This window comes from Dryobates pubescens, chromosome 29, assembly GCF_014839835.1.
Source record: "Dryobates pubescens isolate bDryPub1 chromosome 29, bDryPub1.pri, whole genome shotgun sequence".
NCBI classification, from domain to species: Eukaryota; Metazoa; Chordata; class Aves; order Piciformes; family Picidae; genus Dryobates; species Dryobates pubescens.
In genome coordinates, this window is record NC_071640.1 from 7,046,298 (window position 1) to 7,067,539 (window position 21,242).

At 46.1% G+C, this 21,242-nt stretch overlaps 2 protein-coding genes across 6 annotated transcripts in view; one reads left to right on the plus strand and one right to left on the minus strand.

Moving 5' to 3' along the window:
• GARNL3 (GTPase activating Rap/RanGAP domain like 3) overlaps positions 1-15,251 on the minus strand; it is a 38,860-nt gene extending 23,609 nt beyond the window's left edge. For 2 of the 5 annotated variants that reach the window (XM_054174334.1, XM_054174332.1), the window contains exons 1-5: positions 14,681-15,251; positions 3,137-3,206; positions 1,916-1,990; positions 839-938; positions 310-428 (exon numbers count right to left, since the gene is read on the minus strand). In XM_054174334.1, the coding sequence (XP_054030309.1) occupies positions 310-428; positions 839-938; positions 1,916-1,990; positions 3,137-3,206; positions 14,681-14,754 (438 nt within the window). In that variant the 5' untranslated portion in view covers positions 14,755-15,251. Of the gene's footprint in view, positions 1-309; positions 429-838; positions 939-1,915; positions 1,991-3,136; positions 3,207-7,475; positions 7,620-14,334 lie in introns of those variants that run through there. The other 3 variants (XM_054174335.1, XM_054174333.1, XM_054174337.1) reach the window with 3 other exon arrangements.
• Positions 15,252-15,778: 527 nt separating this feature from the next.
• Positions 15,779-21,046, plus strand: CDK9 (cyclin dependent kinase 9). Its single transcript, XM_009907543.2, is given in 5 exon segments — positions 15,779-15,880; positions 17,965-18,169; positions 18,586-18,753; positions 18,858-19,006; positions 20,867-21,046. Coding segments are annotated over 5 exon segments (804 nt in total).
• Positions 21,047-21,242: the final 196 nt, after the last annotated feature.

Here is a 21,242-nt window from a genome sequence, read left to right on the forward strand (position 1 = left end):
ATTTCTATAAATAACACAAAGTTGCAAGCAAGAGGAATTCATAAATACCTGGTATCACAGATTTCTGTCAGAAGGTTTAGTATAAGGTTACTTCAGAGGGTTTAGTATAATGTTATCTACAAAGGTAGTTTAATCTACTGAGGTAAAAATAGAATCATAGAATTGTCAGGGTTGGAAGGGACCTTAAGGATCATGTAGTCCCAACCCCCCCTGTACTGAAACTGTGAAGAAAGCAACTATGAGATAAAAATATCCAACACAAGGGAAAAACAATTCAGTCAGAGCAGTAGTTAAGTATTTGTTTCTTACTGTTTTTCTCCAAAGTATTGAATGGTACTGAGGAACCCGCTGATTATTTTGGTCAGACAGTACAACAGAGAGAAAGAAAGGGTTCTTCTCTGCATCTGTACCTATGTAATTCTGGTGAACTATCAGAGAAAAAGAAAAAGCATTATCCACTATAAAGACCAAAGAGACACACTCATGCACACACGTATGTGTAAATATAGGCATATATAAAGACAAAAGTCCTCTACATCAATAACTATGGATTTATACACAGATGTGTTAAAAATCACCAACAACAAACAAGAGACAGGTACAGCCTTCAAGGCCAAGGATGGTTTCAAGACATCCCTTTTTGGTAGCAGGGGTTCTGTTACAGAAACCTTTGTCTTTGTCTTAGAAGTATATGAAAGAAGACCTTGTGTTCTGTACAGAACATTTATTAATACTAAATAAATACTCTACTTTTCTCCATATTTAAATGACAGAAATTCAGAGCTTCATTGCATTTTCATTGATCAAAACATCAATCAACTTGCAAAAAGATAATTACCTTTCCCTAAAAAATATTTGTAGTACCATCTTGTGTGATACTCTGGGTTTTCCAAATGCACGTCTGTTCTGTGCCAAGTACCTGGAGTGTAGTCTGTGTTCTGAAAAAGAATTGGGAGGCTGTTAGACCAAATGCTGAGTGAAAAAAAATGGACAACACAACACATCCAAATGACTAGCCACAGAACCACAGAATTTATCTGGTTGGAAGAGACCTCAAACAGCATCTAGTCCAACCCTCTACCCAGCAGTGAAGGGTCAACACTAAACCGTGTCCCTAAATGCCTGGTCCACAGGCCCATTAAACACCCTTAGGGATGGTAACTCCACCACTACCATGGGCAGACCATTCCAACGTTTGATAACCCTCTCTGTGAAGAAATATTTCCTAATATCCAGACTAAACCTCTCCTGGTCAGCATGAAACCATTTCCTCTAGTCCTGTCACTAGGCATCAAGGAGCAGAGGCTGCCCCCTCCTCACTCCAACCTCCCTTCATGTAGCTGTAAAGAGTGATGAGGTTTCCCCTCAGCCTCCTCTTCTCCAGACTGAACAACCCCATCTCCCTGAGATGTTTCTTGTGGGTCAAGTGCTCCAAGCCCTTCACATGCCTCGTTGCCCTAAGCAAAGAATTACTCTGATGCCAGTTGTTGTGAAGCTGAAATTAAAATTTCTCCCTCTCCTCTTCTGTTTTACCTCTTTTCCTCCTAAGTAACTACAGTCTTTTCCTCCTGCACCACTGTCATGGTTAGTAGCTTAGTATTCCACTGAAAATAAATTTTTCAATATGGAATTTGAAAATCAGTGGGTTTAAAACTTAGAAATCAATATATTAATAAACAGAACTCCATCTCCAGGTTTCTTTTTCTCAGTTCTACCCAAAATAATCCTCGAGGACTCCTCACTAGACCAGAACATTTCCTGGAAGTTCTTTGGTGTTGATTCTGTTGCTCAAATTATTTAGCATTTTTCAAGACCTTTTCCTTTGTGAGGAAGCTTCTTTGGCTGCATCCTTCAGTGGTGAAGTATAACTGAAGCAGAACTCTTTTGTCAGCTGTGAGTATCTTTAGCCACTTACCTCACCAGAGGAGCCATTTTCCACACGGAACCGCCCAGCTCTTTGAATGGCTCCATCAGCATCACTAGATATGAGCTGTAAGAGAGTTTAGAACAGATTCTAAATCCAAAAATAGCCACATGATCAGCAATCAAAGCTTACTGTGGGGTTTCTTCTCCCAGGGATCACATGGCTACCCACCGAGAAGGAAGGGATGAGGCACAGCTATCACTAATTTGACTGCATATTTAGAATGACCCAATTGTGATTCTAAGGAGCATGAGCAGGAGAGATATTCACCCTTTTAGTAGATTCCAGTACTAACCAAAAATTCTCCTGTCTCAGAGTTTGGCTGCACCAACACACAGAATGCCTACAGAGGGACTTAGCTGCTTTCCAGAAACTGATTTTGGAAGCTTGCTCCTTTCAAAACAACAGGTCTTAAAGACATGATGATTCTTGTCCTTTCAGACCTGCTAAGCCTAAAACTCTGCTTGTTGGCAGCATTACCAGGCCTAGCAGGCTTTTACTGTATTTTATTTATTGATGTTTTCAGGAGATGGAGAGCAGTAAGAATCTCCAAACACAATGCTCAGCGATGATACTGCACAACATAAGGTACAGGAGATAACCTGGTCTGCTTCCAGCATTAACATCAGAAAACAGGGCTTGTTTCCAGATAAAGATTTCAACTCTTTCATAGACAGTCTGCTCTGTTTATAAGGGAACCCAGGGATTCCCAGAACACTGAAACTCTCATTGTTGAAAAAAGCTCTTTTGAGAAGTCAGTAAAACACAGAATAACACAACTCCAAGGTGTGCAGCAACGCTGCCTCAGATCCCGACAAGAAGAGGAGAATGCTGCCAATGATGCTGCCTGTTACTCCCCTCAGAACTGTTAAAAATGAGATTGTCACATATCATAGCAAACTCATGAAATGGGATTTGAACAGGAGTAATGCAGTGGTGTATCATTCCTTGCTCCATTTCCATCTGGGGGGAAATCACAGTATTTATATAACACTTCCTGTCTCGTTATGACAAAATATTAGTAAATAAGGTAGTAAAAAGATTTCCTAGCACAGGTCTAAAATATCTATTCTGAAGCCTTTTTTTCTTACCCTACAACTTTCAAATCCAGCTTAGAAAGCCCATTTTCCAAAATAGATCCATCTTTTTAACCTGAGAATGAGCTCTGCATTATAAGCTGCTAAAATCAAAGGCCAGGCTATGCAAACTTACAAGCTCCACAGATCCGTAATGCTTTCTGCTAAACTCTCCACGTCTGCAACCCAGATCTTCAGAGACAGAGCTGGAATAGAAACACTTAATCAGTGTACACAAGTCAGCTAGCCTTAGATCTCCTGCAACACTACACCCTGCCATTAACACACATCATTCCTGCTGAATTTGCAGTGCACAAACTCATTACCGCAGGCAATCCTCCTCACAATGTGCACACTCTCTAGCAGCCATTGCAGTCTGGCTTTCATATTACTCCCAAAGGAAAAGAAATGTCTGTGTCCTGACTGGAAGCAAAAGCCATGATTAAATTAAATATTTAGTCACAATGTGATCAGAGTTCCAAAGCAGGTGGTAGCTTATAACCACGTTCCAAATCTGTGTTTAATCTAAGGGAAGCAAAACCTTCAGTAAAGTTGACACCTTGACTAGGATAAGTGCACTATGCTCACTAAGCTCACGATTAGCATGTTGCTGATTTTTCAGAGTCTTTTTTAAGTCTACACACAAAGAGAAAAACTAAACAGTAACTTCAATTCAAAAGCATAAGAAGAGCATGTCACAGGTTTCCCTCCACCAACCCTAACAAAGACAAAACTATCAAACAAGCAAAAGAAATCCTGTTCTTCCAGATAAAACAAAAGAGTCCCCAAACCGAGTTTTGTACAGGCTGAATGCAATCCTTTGCCTGTTCACACATCTCGGAGAGAAATAGAAAACTCAGCAACAGTTTAAAAACTAATGATGCACTGAATGACATTTTTAGATTCCCTGCATTTTGCTATAGACAAATCTGGCAGATGTTTCACAGAAGGAACAGAATGCCCCATTTCCAATATATTTTAAGGCATTGTGTGCTTTCTAATTTTTTTTTCCACTTTTACAGAGAAATCAGGCAATCCTGGCAGCACCAGCATTTTCTTTGAGTGCTGCTTTAGTTCTACAAAATTCATTTCTGTGGCTAGGTGTGTTAGTTGCCTTAGAAACCACTGTCAAAGCAATTCCGATCAATGAACACTTGTCATCATCAGTCCTGTTGATAGAATCTTATGGGAACAGCAGACAGGAGAGGTTTTTCTGCTGTGACTGAGCTCTGAAATCCAGTCTTTGATCAAATGAAGAAGTGTCTGTAAGATGACAATTCAAGGAGTGGGTAAAAATAACTAACTAACTAAATAAACCAAGCCACAGTCACCAGCACAAGAAATCTTTTCAAGTCTTGGGAAAGCCAAGTCACTGTTTTGTGTGTCTGACATCAGGACAACTCCAGACACAATACAAACTAGAAAGAGCATCGGGCACACCATGATCTGAATGGAACCATCTCTGCCTGGATCAGTTTGAGAGACTTTTATCAGTCATGAGGCAGCTACACAAAGCAAAAGGAAAAGCAAGCTGAGGTTTACAAAGTGAAGTGCTTTCTGCCTTGTCACAAAGCTAACCTTAAAATGCATGAAACCAGAGGAAAATGTCATCTCGTGAATTACCTTGAAGATAAACCCAGGGAGTTAGGAAGGCATTTTAGAACTATCTGTACATACACAAAGTTAAGTTTTATACCTTAATTTGGTGCTATTCACCTGAGTGAAAGTCAGACTCTACCAGGAAAAATATGCTGAGATCTGAGCATAACAAAGAGATAACGAAGTTGGGAGCTAACCAAAAGCTTTAAAAATATGAAAACAGTGTTCAAACCCAAACACTGCCTAACTAAGAAATGGATGCAGGTATACAACAAATGAATGCACTGGTGCAAGAAAATACAAGTTGTTGACTTAAAGGAGAACACGACATGAAATCCACTAATTTAGAAATACAAAAAGGCAAAATGTATATTTATGGCATATGCCTGTCAGCCCAGGCAAAGAGCCTGGAAAGTGATATCCAAAGCATGGTGGCAGAATTAAGATCAGAGAAGATAATCTTAAATTAAGATCAGAGCAGTGTAAGATCACCAAGATAAATGCCAACAATGACTGCTACAGTGCCACTTCCCAACCAGAGTCACAACAAAACAAGACAATGAGGTGCAGAGTTAAGTCTGGGTTCTAGCATATCAATCTTTTTTTTGACAGCATGGAGAAGATGCTTGTCCTGCATGCTCTGCGAGGTGTACTCAACACTGCTTCTAGCAAAGTTTTTGAGGTCAATTAGCCCAAAGAAAGGTTCCCCATAAAGACTCACTGATGTCCAAGAGAAAGAGGCTGTTGAAGGAGAACATCTGATCCACAAATTGGTGTGATGTCTACAGAACTGTATGCTCTATCACATGAATATATCCTGTAGTCCAAGTTCTAAAAAAAAACAAATCCCTTTTGCTCTATCACAGCATGTATTTCTTTTTTAGCACTTCCATAATGACAAGCCATAAAATAGGTGCTCCTGGGAGGCACTCCAAACATACTCAAACGTTTATTTCACATTATACCAGCTTTGCTGGCCACAAAGTGACAGGGACCAGGGGCTGTCATTGCATGATGGGCAGAGTGATAAGCACAGAGACAGCAGCCAACAGCAGCATACATAAAATAACAAGGAGACAGCACTGTCATATTTTGCAAGGAAACTGGCAGATGCTCCCCACCACTGTTCATTGGGTCTTGAGAAGAGTTAATGCAATCCCACAGTCACAGACATAGGTGAAAAAGAGCGAGCTGATATCCATGTATTCTTTGTAAGGTGTACCCACAAAACTCCATTCCAGCCCAAAGATCCAAGATCTATCCCTGCTAAGGGTACCAAGACTCACAGATGCAGCAAGACAAGGTGTATTCATCAGATGGTGAAGAGGAGAACACCAGGAACAAGAGAGTTTAATGGGAGAAATACTCTATTTGCACAAACTACATAATATAGATGGAAACCACAGAAAAAGCATAAAGACCACTTCATGTGCCTGAAAAGTTTATGCTCCTGTCCTCTCCACAAACTACATTCCAGTAATTTAAGGAAATACAGAGTCTCACCACAAACCATAGCAAACTTCCAAACAGCCTAGCAGTCCTTTTAACAATCAGAATCATACCAGATAGCTAATCTCTGCATCTTCTCAACCTAGCTACTTCATACCATGCTTCAACTGCATATAATAATTGTCATCTGCTTTGCATCAAGCACATAAAGCAGAATCTCACAACAACATAAATGCTGCACAGACAACCTCCTGAAAGTTAATCATCATAACCTCAATCTGTGCACAGGTAAGATTCACACTATCACACTGCTTGCATAAGTGCTTGTATTCCCCAAGGAATTCCAGCCTCTTTGGCTCTCCATTCTTGGCTGGTTACCACCAAGATTTGTACTCATCAACTTTCTGACATATCACATCATCTAATTTATATTTATATACATACATATATATATAAGATTAATATTAGGTTTTCTTATTAATTTCCTCATTAGTTTATATCCTTCCTCAGTCCCAATCTGATCTACATCAGAAACAACAATGTTGCTCCAGTTATGTCCATTTAAAAACAAGTTTCATCCTATTAAGGACGAGCACAGAAATACTTGTGTGAGTTTACAAGGCTCAGATGGGTCTGGCTTCATAATTTAAAATTTTCTTATACTGCAAAGTGCTTTAGAACAGATGAGCCCTTGCTCACATGAGAAAATCCAGCCTCTGCACATCTGCAGAGCACCTAGGATACAGCCCACCCCACCTCACTCTCCCCTCAATTTGGGATCACAGGTTCTGAGGTACAAAGGTGCAGTCATGAGGATGAGGGGAGCAGCCCAGCTCCCTCCTGTTTCAGCAGGAGCTCCTATAAACTTTATCAGTCCTGCAAGTCGAATAAAGCAACTTTAAACATATTTGCTCATCTAACCCAGGCACGTATCTGTAGGATGCTTTTCGTCCCCAGGCGCTGGAAAGCATCTTACTTGGGGCAGGGGGCAGCGGCCGAAGAGGGTGAGTTTGCAGATTGCACCTGTGTGATCCCACACAGCCCGCACGCCGCCCGGAGCTGTACTTCTACCATTAATCCGCTTTCACTGCGGTAGCAGGCGCGGCTACAGGCGCTCGGTAATCGCAATTCCAGCCCCGCGGTACCTGCCCGACCGAGCCTAACACCGACCGAGCTGCGAAAGCGGCTCTGGAAACGCTCGCCCACCTGCAGCAGCCCCCGAGCGAGGCGGCAGCAGCCCCGGGACTGCCCGGCCGCCCCACTGCCCGAAGGCCGGCCGCCCCTCCGCACCGCTGCCTCCGGCCCCGCCGCCGCTCCAGCCCCCCGGCCGGTGAAAGCACAGCAACCGCCTCTCCGCCATCCACAGCGGGCCCGCATCGCGCCGCGCCCCGCCCGAGCTCGGCCCCCCGCCTCCCCAGCTCCGGTACCGCTGAGTGAGGCCGAGGAACCGGGTGGAAGCCACCTCTGCGCTGCTCAGCTCCATGCAGCCGGACGGCCGGAGGCCTCGCCCCTCCAGCGTGGCTCTGGCGGCTCCGTCCCGCGCGGGAGAGGCGGCGGGAGCTCCGCGTACACATCCCGCTGCCCCGGCGCACGGCCGCCCGGCCCGCGAGCCACTCAGGCGCCGCGCCGGCCGCCGCCAGGGCCCGCCGGGAGCTGTAGTTCCGTCGGCGAGCGGGCCGCCGCCGCCGGCAGCGGAGCTCCGCCAACGCCGGCTCGGTAAGGGCGGGCAGGAAGGCAGCCGGCTCTTGCGGCGTCCTTATCTCGGAGCAGGGGGCTGAAAGGAGGTAGTAGCGAGGTGGGTCCTTTCTCCCCAGTAACAAGTGATGGAACGAGAGGAAATGGCCTCAAGTTGCACCAGGCGAGGTTTAAGTTGGACATTAGAAGAAACTTATCCACTGAAAGGATTCTCAAGGACTAGAGTGGGCTCCCCAGGGAAGGGGTTGAATCCCCATCCCTGGGGGGTGTCCTGAATAGACACAGAGATGTAGTGCTGAGAGACGTGGTTTAGCACCAGACTTGCTAGTTAGATAATGGTTGGACTTGATGATCTTAAAGGTATTTTCCAACTGAAACAATTCTATGGTTCTATCCAGTAGGAGCAAAACCCCTCGCCAGCTTGCCATCCACTGGTGGGCTCTGCTGCATCAGTAAAGGCACATATAGTAAATGTCAACCTGTGCACCTACAGTTCAGAATCTTTAGCAGCACAGTCATCTCACAGACTGATAGTCCTTGCCATGGGGGTTGGAAGGAACCTCTGGAGATCTAGTCCAACCCCCTGCCTAAAGCAGGCTCACCCAAAGCAGGTTGCCCAGGATTATACCGAGATGGATTTGGAATCTCTCCAGAGGAGACTCCACAGCTTCGCTGGGCAGCCTGTTCCAGTATCCTGGCATCCTCATAGGAAGTAAGTTTTCCCTTGTGTTTAGGTGGAACCTCCTGTGTCCTGGTTTGTGCCCACTGTCCCGTCTTATCACTGGGCACCAGTGATTCAATCACAACTGGCCATCACGGTGAAACCCTACTGGGGAAGGAAAGGCAGCTCTGTTCAGTGTGACTTCAACAGTCAGCACAGAGGTAGAATCTTTGCCTCACAAGCCAGCACCAGCCACTTCACCACAACTGAGTCTCTACACAACTTCACAAGTGTAACACACACAAAACAGCAGTGCTTTCCAGTGGATGAAACTCTTCCCTGTGTTTTTTCCCTTTACACAGACACAGGCTATTGGTCTCTACCTTTTCAGGATGTACAGTCTGTGCTTGGTGTGTGACATAAACCCTGGAGTGGGGTTGGAACCCCTGCACTGGGACTCAAAGCATGGCAAAGTGACTGACAGTATTTTGACTGTGTGAGGACTTTAGAAGCTTTCAGTAGAAGCTGAAACCAATGTTGCAATCAACTGTTGTGATTAAAGCTGTAATGAGTTGCTACATGATGTAATTGTGGCTATACTCTTATCTTCCTTTACAACAGTTATTACAAGATAGTAACTTCAGGGAATATACTAAAGCTCTGCTTTGAGGTTTGAATTTAATTAAAAACTTCCCTAGTGTTCAAAGAAATTTCAGTTTCCAGAATTCGGATCATTCTGAGTCTCTCTACTTATTCTGTCAGCCACTAGAAAATGAAAAGTGACACAAGAGGGCAAAGGATACCTATTATGCAGTAGAAGCCACCAAAGAGCAACTTTTAATTAATGCTGATCCAGGCTGGACTCAAGCTGGTGATGTACTACTGAGCAATTCTGTCAAACATTAACCTTCCCTTAACCAATTCGGGCAATACAGAATGCTAAAGCTTATTAGAGTTAAGACACATTTGGGTCTTATGTAAGTGAAGCTTCCACCATATTGATACCTGGGGATAGCTCCACAATGGAGCCTCTGGCAGCAATTCTGCCGGAGTGAGTCTACACCCTCCACCACTTACTTCTCTTCCTTTTATGTCACAGTATCAACCCTTTGCTGTAAATTCTGCCATTGTGTTTGATGAGTCACCCTATCAGCTGCTTGATAAGTTGAGATTAAAAAGAAGTGGGGGGGGTGTAAGTCTTTAAAAATTGGTAAGAATAGATTCTCTGGTTAAACAGGGAATTAACAGGATACAGTTGGATCGTGAGCTTAAAGATAGGGTGATTTGAGCACAGCAGAAGCGTGAATAAGGTGATAAAATGCATTTGGAGCCTAGCACAATATAATTATGAACCTCACATTCTCTTGTAGTACCACCTACAAGATACATGTCCCACAGCTGCTCTATTTGGCAGACAGCACCTCAGATCCACATCAACAAATAGAACCCACTTACCCAGCCCCTCACCAAAACCTGGCTGTTATGGTAGAGAAGTTTATCTCTGTCCACATGCAGCTGATGGCCCCCGGTGCTAAAACACAGTGGGAATTCCATACATAAGGCATTCTTGGAAGTGCTTTCTCCTGCACATTGCCTTTTTCCTCAGACAGCTGACTGTAGCATTTTGTCATTCTTCCAGTTGGAAACAATGCCATCAAATTTAAATAGAAACATTTAACAATTTTTGGAATAATATTCCTTGACTAATGTTTTTGTTGTGCTTTTACTCAATGTTAAATGTATGGACATGGGCCAATTCTCTCAGCCTGTCTCCTGACAAACCCTCAAAGCTGACAGGAGATAGGAATCTGCACCTTGGCAATTACACATTTGTTTTTTAAAATTATATCTAAAGCAGGAAAGAAATTCCCAGAAGATAACTGGTTAATTACTGCAAACAATGCTTTGTTCTAATTAACTATTACTAAATGCTGTTTGTGGTTGTGAAGGATTGCCTCCCATGCATGGAAAAGATCTTCCCGTTTTGGAAATCAAAGGAAATAATTTATCTTAGCCTGGCAAAATAATAAAGTATTATCTTCTTTGTCTGTAGACTACCTGTATAGAGCTCATCTCATCACAATTTATATGTCCAAACAGAAATCCAACTATGTGCCTTGTGAAAGTACATTTCATCTACTAACACTGTAAACTCAAAGCTGGCTGATTACATATCAAGAAATACCCTAAGGAACAGAAACATGAATACTCAGTAAAGTAACTTAAAAGGAACTTTATACTAAAGAAAGCAAAATCTTTATTGAGGGATATTCCAACAATAACCCCCATTCCAGACTTTGCTCTCAACCACAACTTTCCTTCTTTCTAAGTATATAGATTGCTTTGCAAGATTGTGAAAAATGAGGTTTCCTTTCTCTTGTTCCTTCAGAAGAACCTGCTTCCATGGAAATACTGAAACAGAAATAACCTCCCACTTAAAGTATTTCACTTCCACTTCAATGAAGTTGTCATTTACCCCATTCCTCTTGCCTTCTGAGCACTAGGTAGGACCAGAGTTAATACATGCACCCACTCACACCTAAGTATTTGCTCTGTGGTGCCCTTCTGTCACTCTGCAGAATACCAACTTTCAAACCACAACCAGCAAAGAAACACACCCTGCATCTGCACAGATGTCAGGAACTGCAACAACAGCTTTTGCTCGGTTAACTTCTTTCAAAGTGTCCCTACTGAAATGGAAAGCCTGAAAAAATTCTGGGCCTGTCCTATGCTGTACTGAAGTCTAACAACATGCTAGAAGCCCAGCCAGAGTTGGAATCCAAGCACAGAGCCTCTGCATGAAAAAGAGCCACAACAACTGAGATTTGAAGTTTGAGGGTGGGTTTAAATGTTTGGGGGAAAAAATCAAAAGCATTTAGGTAGTATGCTAGAATGTCAGCACTGCAATAAGTCTTGAACACAATAAAGCCCACAACACAAAGGGTTGCCTCTCTTGCAACATGCTGTCAGAATTCCCTTTGTGTTGTTTTTTTTTTCAGACAACAAGAACACAAAGATAAAAATGAGAAAGGCAGCAGCAAATCAGGAAAACAGAGTGTAGAAAAAAGAAGTATGCTGTAAATGCATTGGCTTGGATGCTGTCGAGCTAAAATTTGGGATTCCTGTTGGCAGCTTTTAGCAATGATGGATGTTTCTAGTATCTTGTTGCAGGATGCAGAATGTCTCTGCAGTAAGAGGCTGGCAGAGACACAAAGAGCAGAACTGCCTTAGATTTACTTGTAATTACTGATGATTCTATGTCAAGTCCCACACCTTCCCAAAGAGTAAGAAACAAAAGCCGAAATACATAAAAAAGGATTTCATGAGTTCATGTATTAAGAAAGAGAGCAAGAATATTTAAAGAAAGGGACCAACAAAGAAGTCCACAGCCTATAAATTATAAAGAAGAAAGTCTGGGAAATAGAATTATGGGAGTATTAAGAAAAAGAACTTATTCACTAGAAGATGTAGAATGGTATTAAAACTGAGGGTTCATCAAAACAAACTTCTGCTTTCTTTCTTTAATTTTCTGAATTACATCTCCCTTAATCTGGTTCCACCTCCATAAGAGCATGGGTCTATTTTGTATGGATTATGTAGAAGAGCACAATTCACCAGATTTGTGGTATCTGCACTATCAGAGATTTCTAATGGGGACAGCCTTCTCTCAAAACAAAGGCTTTTCATCGTTGCTCTTGTCAAGGCATTCCAAAACAAGCTTACTTTCCAACAAACTTGAGGGCAGATGAGATCCTCAGCACCTGGCAGACATGGAATCTACTTTGGAAACAACTGCAGGCTCTCAGACAGGGATACAGTTGGTCTATTTCAGCTTGACAGGTAACACTACAATTAAGATTTCAAAATAACTCTATCAATCCATTTTATCTCCTCAACTTCCCCAAAAGACCACAAACTCAGTTTTACTGACACTTTATAAGGATGAACATTCCCTTTACAGCAAAACCATTTTGTAACTCTCCACTGGTGATGTATCTCTCGCGCCCTTCAGAAGTACACCAGACAAAGTACTTAACACAGCATACAGTCATCCAAAAGGAGAAGGTATGTTCAATTTCCTTTTATTAAATGAAATCAAAACCACTCATCTTTTCCACTAGATAGCTTTTTTAAAAAAAAGACAAGCCTAAAAGGAGAGTTCTCAAAAGCAGACCAAGCCACCAAAATACAAGTCTGAAGTGTGGGGGTTTTTTAAATCTTTGCAAAAGAAAACCCTGGACACATATAGGACTAGAGAAAGATGACTCTAAGATCACCTTTTCTATCATCTCGTCGGTTTTGTCCAGGCATAAACATTTCTAGTGCACAGCCAAACTTTCTTTGCCATTACTTTCAAACTCTGCCCTGCACACTATGCATTCAATGGACCTATGCAGACCTTAAGAGGCATGAGCTGGCCACTGCCTGGGCAAATTTGAGAGTCTACACTCAGTAAAGCACACTCATCATCTCGAAGGCTTTCACAAGGCTAAAGTACAGCTTGCTATACAGCCTATAGAACAAGAGACAAAGTATTTCAGGTAAGCTTTTAAACTAGACACACATATATATGTATTTGCCTTACGAATGGACAGACCATAAAAATTACAATGATCGGCGCAGAGGAAGTAAGAAAAGAGTTTATGCTTAGTGAAAGGGATTTCCAGAAAAACCTACAATACTAGGAAAAGAAGGAACCCAGAGCAGACCCTCAGCTGCTTCTGACTACTCTGCTGTGCATTGATCACGTAATGGATTGTAAAGGTATAACATAATTTCAGCCATCTGCAGAGAGTTTTCTGTGGAAAGTACAACTAATACAGCATGCCTGCAAGTAGCAGAAACTGGTCAGACCCAAAACACACAAGCAGATAGGTCAGATTTACTGTGGAACGTTGCCCTCAAGTCAAGATGCCACGCCAGAATGACTTCCATTCATACCATTCAACTAAAACAGTGGCTCAGCTTGCAAGGTGAGTTGCCCACCAGGTGAAAAGTGATGGAATTCAAGACCCATCTAGACAGCTTTGTGTGAATACTGAGGACAAGGTAATCATCACAGTTTGTGCACAGACAAAATACTACAACAAAAGTTTTTCTTAGAAGTAAAACTAGAAGCGTGCAACGTTCTCTGAAGCGTTGCCAGCACATTTGACACTAAACAGACAAAATCTCAGTGTGCAGTAGAGAATTTGGTATAGAAATGACAGCTTTGGCTTTCTAGAAATGAGGGGAAAGTTCCTGCAATGACACAGCTGATGTAAAGAGGGGTAAAAATCCAAATAAAATCCAAAGCAAATAAAGTCCAAGCCTGAATGCCATCTGCTAGGGAAAACCCAACAACAACCACAAGCAACTCCAACATAGGGATTAAACATCAGCAAATATTTTTAAGAAGACTAGTGCACAAAATATGTAACTTATGGAGAAAATAAACCATCAAACCTTGTTTCTTCTGGGAGAAAAAAAAACAAAAGTGTATTACATAGCTAGAGCTAATTATCTTCCTAAATGCCCTGGAAACTCCACAGGACTGACTGAACTCTAGCTATTTTTACAGGTAACTGGCTGAGCCAGCCACTTCAATAAAAACAATTACTTCCAGTAACAAAAAGGTTTTAAATGCCTCAGCAAAGCACTGGACCATGGCAAAAAAACCCACTGGGTTTAAGAAAGCAACAGAGCACCTTACTTTTTAAAAACTCTCCATTTCCCAGTGGCACCATTAATCTGTACAGTTCTTAGTACAGGTTTGAGTTCTTCAGTCAAAGGACAAGACTTTCTTTTCCCATGGACAAGACCTTAATGCCGCTGCGAATACCTGCCCAAGCCTATCCGTACAGAGACAGAAGCGCAATGGAGCACATAGAGAACAGAGACGTCAACGAAAGAAAATGTGGCCTTATCAAGGGTGGGAGGTTGACCCGGACCTCATTCGGAGGTGACTTCGGAGTTCTTCAGAGACTTTCTGTTTGTTGGTTTATTTAAGACCGATCTCTGAAGGCGTTTTCTCATCGTTCAGGGTCACCATCAGGTCGGGCAGGCCACTGCGAAAGGATGAGGAGAACATACCCCTCATCCGCCCCTCCCAGGCCGGCGGCTTCGGCTCCAACCGGCCTCACTGCCCCCTCAGGCAGCCCAACTGAGGGGCCGTCCGGCACCACCGCGCCCGCGGCCCGCCCGCCGCCCGCGCGCCCGGAGCCGCGGTGGTTCCGAGCGGCCACACCGCCGGCCGAGCGCCCGCTTCTCTCGGACGCTCCCGAGCCGGGTAGTTACCAGAGGGCTCTCAGAGGCGCCGGGCACCAGCAGCAGCTGGCGGTGAAGCTGCCCGGCGCACCTGAGAAGGGCATCGAGACGCCTCCCGCCGCGGCGCCCCTACGCTCCCGTCGGCTCGGGCGCTTCCCTGCTGACGCGGACCAGGCGGCCGGGGCTGCGCCGCGACTCTCCCGCCCTCGCCCCCTCGGCTGCACCGGGGCCGCTGACAGCAGAACAGGGCGCAGGCCGCGGAGCCCCGGCCCGCGCCGCTCGCCGGGTCCTAGAGCCCGCGGGTCCAAGGCGCCGGCGGCGGAGAGGGCGCAGTGTTGTCTTTTCGGCAGTTCGGGAGCGGGCCTGCTGCTGGCATTGCCCTGGCCAGGATCAGTTCCCCATCAGCTGAGTCCCACCAGTGCCTGGAGCTCCGAGAGACTGGAGCCGACCACAGCTTTCTGAGCGGTCTGGAGGTCTGACTGCAGACACAGGCTGGTGTGGAAGTTACGTGCCAGCGCTCTCTACGGAGCAAGAACTTGGGCTGCTGCACTCGTTGCAGAAGCATAAACGGAGCAGAAGGCTGGGGAGGTGCGGGGCACACCGGGAGCTGTAGTGCGGGCCGTGCCAGAGCGAGCGGCCGCCATGGCCCCGGATCGGCGGCGCTGGCCCCGGTGCTGTCGCTGCTGCTGCTGGCGGCTGCCGCCCGCCCCTCCGCCGCCTGGGACCTGTGGGGGCTGCGGCTTCTCGGCTTACTGCGGGTGCGCCTTCGGGTCCGACCTGCGCGGGCCATGGGGACAGTGGGCCCGGGGTGTGGGAAGGAGGGCGGCCCCTGAGGTGAGGGGGAACGCTGAGATGTGGGAGTCCGGCAGCCTACGAGGCCAGGGAAACGGCAGGCAAAGGGGGCTTGGCAGCCAAGGGCGTCCTGGCACTCAGAGATGGGACAGCCGTAGAGTGAAACAAGAGCTATGTCAACCTGCATTTCCCAAGTCTTGATTTGATTTTACTTTGGCTCTAGAGCGTGACTTGGCCACGAACATGGTGGGGCAACCCCTGGTGAGGTGATGAAGGGAGTGAGGGATTTCCTGGAGAACTAGGAGAAACCCCTTAAGATGTCCTTCCATGATCTCCATGCTCATCTGCTACCTTTTCCAGGGTGGACTCCAGAGCCCCTTATTCTCACCAGTTCTCAAAAATTACGCCCTTTCCTCATGCTGCGAGGAACAGGACAAGGTAAGGGACAGTTCTCAGCACAGTACTACTTGATTGGGGGTTTTATGGTTATGTGTATCTGGATCCTCAGTACATATGCATTCAGGGAGTTTCCTGAAGTGCAGTAGGAATCAAAGCTCTTTCTTTGACCCTCTGAGGCAAACACGGCTGAGTGAGCGGCTCCACATGCTGGCTGAAGGATCCAGTGGTAACTGATACACTCTGGCACTCAGTGATCACTTTCCTGTTCTCCACAGCAGTCCTTGCCATGATTGTGTTCTCACTCTGTAAATATTTACACAGCCCTTGGAATGCACAAACAAAAGTGTTTTGCTTAGATGAAAGGCATTAAGAATTCTCCCATTGCTTTCCAAATGGCTCGAGGCTGTGAAAACCTACATATTGCTGGACTTGTAATCCCTCTTCACAGACCAAGCAGCTCCTGAACAGCAGCAGCTCTAGACTTTTAACTATGCCACTCTGCCTCTTAAAACTAAGAAAAGGAGGAAATCAAACTGTGAAGCTTAGATGCCAAACTCTCAGCAGACTGGGGAATTAGTGCACCCAGACATTGCTTTCTTGGTGTTTGGAGAAGTTATTTGTTGTGTGTCCTCAAATGAAAGACTCTCAGGAAGGATCAGCAATAGTATAGCCCAGCAGGACTACAGAAGTGATTGTCCCTCAGTACTTGGTACTGATGAGGCTGCAGCTCGAATACTGGGTTCAGTTTTGGGGCCCTCACACCACAAAAGACATTGAGGTGCCAGAGTATGTCCATAAAAAGGAAACGAAGCTGGTGAAGGGTCTAGAGCACAAGGAGTGGCTGAGGGAACTGGGGTTGTTTAGCCTGGAGAAAAGTTGGCTGAGGGGAAACACCTTGAAAAGGGGGTTGTAGCCAGCTGGGAGTTGATCTCTTCTGCCTAGTTACAAGCAATAGGACAAGAAGAAATGGCCTGAGGTTGCGTCAGGTTGGACATGAGGAACAATTTCTTCCCTGAAAGAAGTTAAACAACTGAATTTTAGTTAAACAAAAAATGAAAGCAGCAGGAATCCCATGCTAATGTTTTTTTCAAATGTCCAGTCACAAACTGGTAGAAATCTCTGGCCTAGGACCAGGAACTGGAAGTTACTCCAGTACTCTGCTGTGTAAAGATTATTGTCTGAACAGGTAGGAGTAGAAACATCATCAACAAGTTAATGTTTAGCTCTTTGTTTGATTAAACCAGTTGTGATGGCGCGTCTGGGATACCCAAGGTAAATATTTTTGTACGTGTGTGAGTTTTGTGTTTGGTTTGAATTCAAGTTTTCATGCAAATCTACCTTGACCTCAAGTTCCAGTAAAGCAGAAATGTTGCATTTGCTCCTCTCAAACTTGAAGCTTCTCCCTTTTTACCTTGTAAACGCACAGCCAGGACCTCACCTAGCAGCACCCTCCTGGCTGGCAGAGGAGAGTGGTGTGTTTCTGTGGGGCTTAGCCCTCTTTCTCTGGTTGGAGTTGCTGATCAGCAGGTTTTGCTGATTACATCTGATTAAAATCAGCCTTTCTTGTAAATAATGTTTTCCTGTCTGCTCTAGGAACAAGAGTGGAATCCATTGCTTCATTTGAGGTTTCCTCTTACTGGCTTTAAATTGCCAGTGGAGTTTTAAATCACTTTGATCCCGATCAATCCGTTTTTATAACTGCTCTTTGAGGCTGCAGAAAACCTCACATTCTAATGTGCTAGTGGACAAGTTCTCTCTGTGTTTTTCCTGGGGCTGTCTCTGCAGGTGCCTCCTCTATCGCTGATGCAATCAGCGATAGTGCTGGGCTGGCAGCTAGTGTTGTGTGCACTTACCAGCCACAGCTTGCAGGGCATAAACCCTACAGCTATTATGTGCACAGATTTCCATGCCTTTTCCTTACCTGCCTGACAACACTACTCCAATGCTCATCTCCCATTCCCCTGTTACGAGTTGTGTGTTCTAAGTGCCTTTTTACAAAGGCTTTTGAGGCCTGCAGGCTGTGTTTGTGTTTCTGTGTCCCGAGGTTTTTAGGGAACACTGAGCAACAGGGTGGCTGAAACTGGGGAAGAGCTATGGTAGGGTTCAGAGTCCTTCACTGACAGTCCCTCCTTGCTTCTCCTGGAGCCTCTCCATACAGCCACTGCAAGAGCAGTATCTACCTTGTGCTTGACTTCTGTGAGCATGACCTGGCTGGCCTCCTCAGAAATGCTCACATCAAGTTCACACTGGCAGAGATTAAGAAGGTCATGCAGCTGTTATTGAATTGACTTCACTACATCCACAGGAACAAGGTAATGGTCCAGATCTGTACTGTGCCCTGAGGTCAGCCTGTTCTCTGTGGCTTTGTGGGTGTCTTAGCACAGGCTGGAGGGAAATCTTTCCTTGTCCTCCACATCTGAAAGCCTTGCTGGCACCAGTCACACAGGGAAGGCATGACCTGAAATTACCACAGTACCTTAATGGCCTATGTGGTGGTTTGGCCCTGGCTGGGGGCCAGATGCCCACCAAAGCTGGTCTATCACTCCCCTTCACAGATGGACAGGGGAGAGGGAAAAATATAACAAGAGGCCCATGGGTCAAGATAGAAGCAGTTTAATAGGGCAAAAGTGAAAGCAAAGGCTACCACTGCAAAACACAGCACATGAAAGATGCTACAGGGAGAACTAACTCCATCTCAGCCAAACCCAATACAGCCTAACCTTTCGATGTCTGTCCTTGTACAGATCTGCACTGAAACCTGAAACCTGCAAATGTGATGACACAGGATGGAGTCCTGAAGCTGGCAGACTTTGGGCTGGCTTGACCTTTCATCCAGGCTAGGAACAGCCAGACGAACCACTACACCAAGCAGGTGGTGATGCTGTGGTATTGGGCACCAGAGCTGCTGCTCAGCAGGACGTGATGGGGTCGGCCCACTTCTCTGCCCCTCCTGTTGCTCCAGATAAACTTCACTGCCCTTCTTTTTCCCCTGGGTGACTAACACAGCATCTTACAGGGGATCAGAACTATGGTTCCCCCATTGACCTCTGGAGCACAGGCTGCATCATGGTAGAGATGTGGACTCACAGCCCCTTTATGCAGGGGATCACAGAGCAGCACCAGCTTGCCCTTATGAGCCAGCTCTGCAGATCCATCACACCGGAGGTGAGGGCACGAGTGTGGGCAAGATGTGGAGCATGGGAGAGGTGTGAAGCAGCGGTGTGGGCAGGGTCTGAGACTAGGACTGGGCACCCCTGGGCCTCTTCTCTGCCCTGTGCATTGGCTGCTGCACATTCATGGCACTGAAGAGTGCCAGCTGCTGGCAGGGAGGCTGGGGAAGCTCCTGCAAATGCTATTTGTCTCCTGGGAGCCAAGTGTACAGTGGGACACTGAGCTTTCCTTGCTGCTTGGTGTAAGCACAGCTCTCACCTTACTTGTACAGAGAAGAGGGTTAATTTGGCCTTGCAAGACCTCCTTTGGGAGGGCAGAGTCATGTCCTCGGTTTTGAGCAGACAGGATGCTGTCTGCTCCAAGTCTGAAGGAACAGAATACTACGTGTAGGAATCTGTTGTAGTCTGTGCTTGGGGGTTGTCTCTAAGGCAATGAGGCACTGGACCACGACTTCTTCTGGTTGGACACCATGCCCTCAGACCTCAAAAACATGCTGTCTACTCACAACAGTCCATGCTGGAGTGCCTGGTCCTACCGCGCAGGAGCTGGGGCAGGCACCCAGCCACCACCAACCAGATTGAGTTTCTTTGACAGGGTGTTTTGAGCAAGGGCTTCTCCAGTGAGGTCTTTCCATCTGAGGCTTTCTTCAAGGTGAAATGCCTGCTGGCTTTAACAGAGCTCTTCTGTCTCATCGTGTGGCAGCTCAGCTGGCACCAGCTGTTTGACTGGGGAGGTGTATTAAAGTCTCTTTACTGTAGGCTTCCTCATAAAAACAAATAATAGAATGGAACAGCAGCAGGGTCATCTCCAGCTGGATGCCACCAGAGAGGGACCTCAAAGAAAGAAATCTCAGTACCTACACCATGCAACGATGCAGCATCTGCGCTTTCTCCTCTGCAAACCGCAATTAGGAGTCTGGTTGGACACACCCAAGCCTGCTGCCTTCCCCACAGTGCCAGCTGCATCAGGAGTTGGGTGGGGAAGGGAGTTGTGAGTGGGGTGAGACCTGCCATCCGCTGTCTACAGGGATTTTACAATGGTGTGGCAGTGCTGGGAACACTGCTGCAAGCAGGGTGATTCTTTAAATCCTCATGGTTTTACTCCTCTGCCCTGGAGGTCTTTGTGTGTCTTGACCACAGAACAGAAGACTTTGAAAGAAGTTTTGAGCAGAAGACCACTGCTTCCCCTGGGTGCAGCCAACAGCCTGATGCACTGTGATGGTGTGCACACCTGCCAGAGCTTGCAGGGCTAACTCATACAGAGCAAGTGCTCCTTCCCAGCCAGCAGTGCCAGAACTTGTGGGACTATACAGAGCAAATGCTCGTTCCCAGTCTGCAGTGCTAAAGCCTGTGAAGCCAACCCATACAGAGGCAGTGCCCCTTCACAGCCATCAGTGCCAGCCAGAGCTTGTGGGGTTGACCCGTTCAGAGCGAGTGCTCCTTCACAGCCTGCCACAGTGGAGCCACTCGCTGAACACCTTCCGTGGCTGTCAGCTGCCATGGGATGTCTCAGTGACCCCACAGATTCCAAGCCTTTCCAAGAAATAATATGTAAATCATGCAGTGAGTGATAACCTTTGGCATTTGATAGGTTGCCTGTTAACTGGGTTAGCAGCAAAAGCTACACCAGTAGCATGAGGTCTTGAGAGAGGAAGCGGTGTGGAGTCGTTCTTGGGACAGAAAGTGACGATGACACAGGACCTCTACAAGGTAAATCTCTCTTCATATGGGGCTCTGAAACAGCATCAGGTTGGGGTTGAGGACACTTGGTTTCTTTGGAAAAAATAGAGTTGGTTGCAATCCATACACCAGATGACTTTTGCTGGTGAATAAACACCGTCCTGTTTCCAAACAGCCAGATTTAACCTTGTGTCATTGCAACGGACAAAGCAGCTGGAGTGCTGTAAAACGGCACCTCTGGCATCCCCGACGGCAGGTTTGGGTTCAGACATGGTTAACTTCCCTCCGGGGTGTTTGTGGCTCTGCCTGCCTCTGCGTCGTTAACGGGAGGGAGAGTCACTGCGATTCTGCATGAACACAGCAGCACCAGAAGCATGAGCACAGGAGGGAGGCCGTTGGGGGGAGGCCGTTGGGGGCAGCCCGGCTGCTCCCCTGGCACCAATTGAGGACGATGCGGGGTCCGGGTCCGGGTCCGGGAGGGAACCCAGAGCAGTCCCAGTGTCAGGCCGGGGCCGCAGACATGAGTCCTCCAGCCAGCGTGGGCCGAGTGC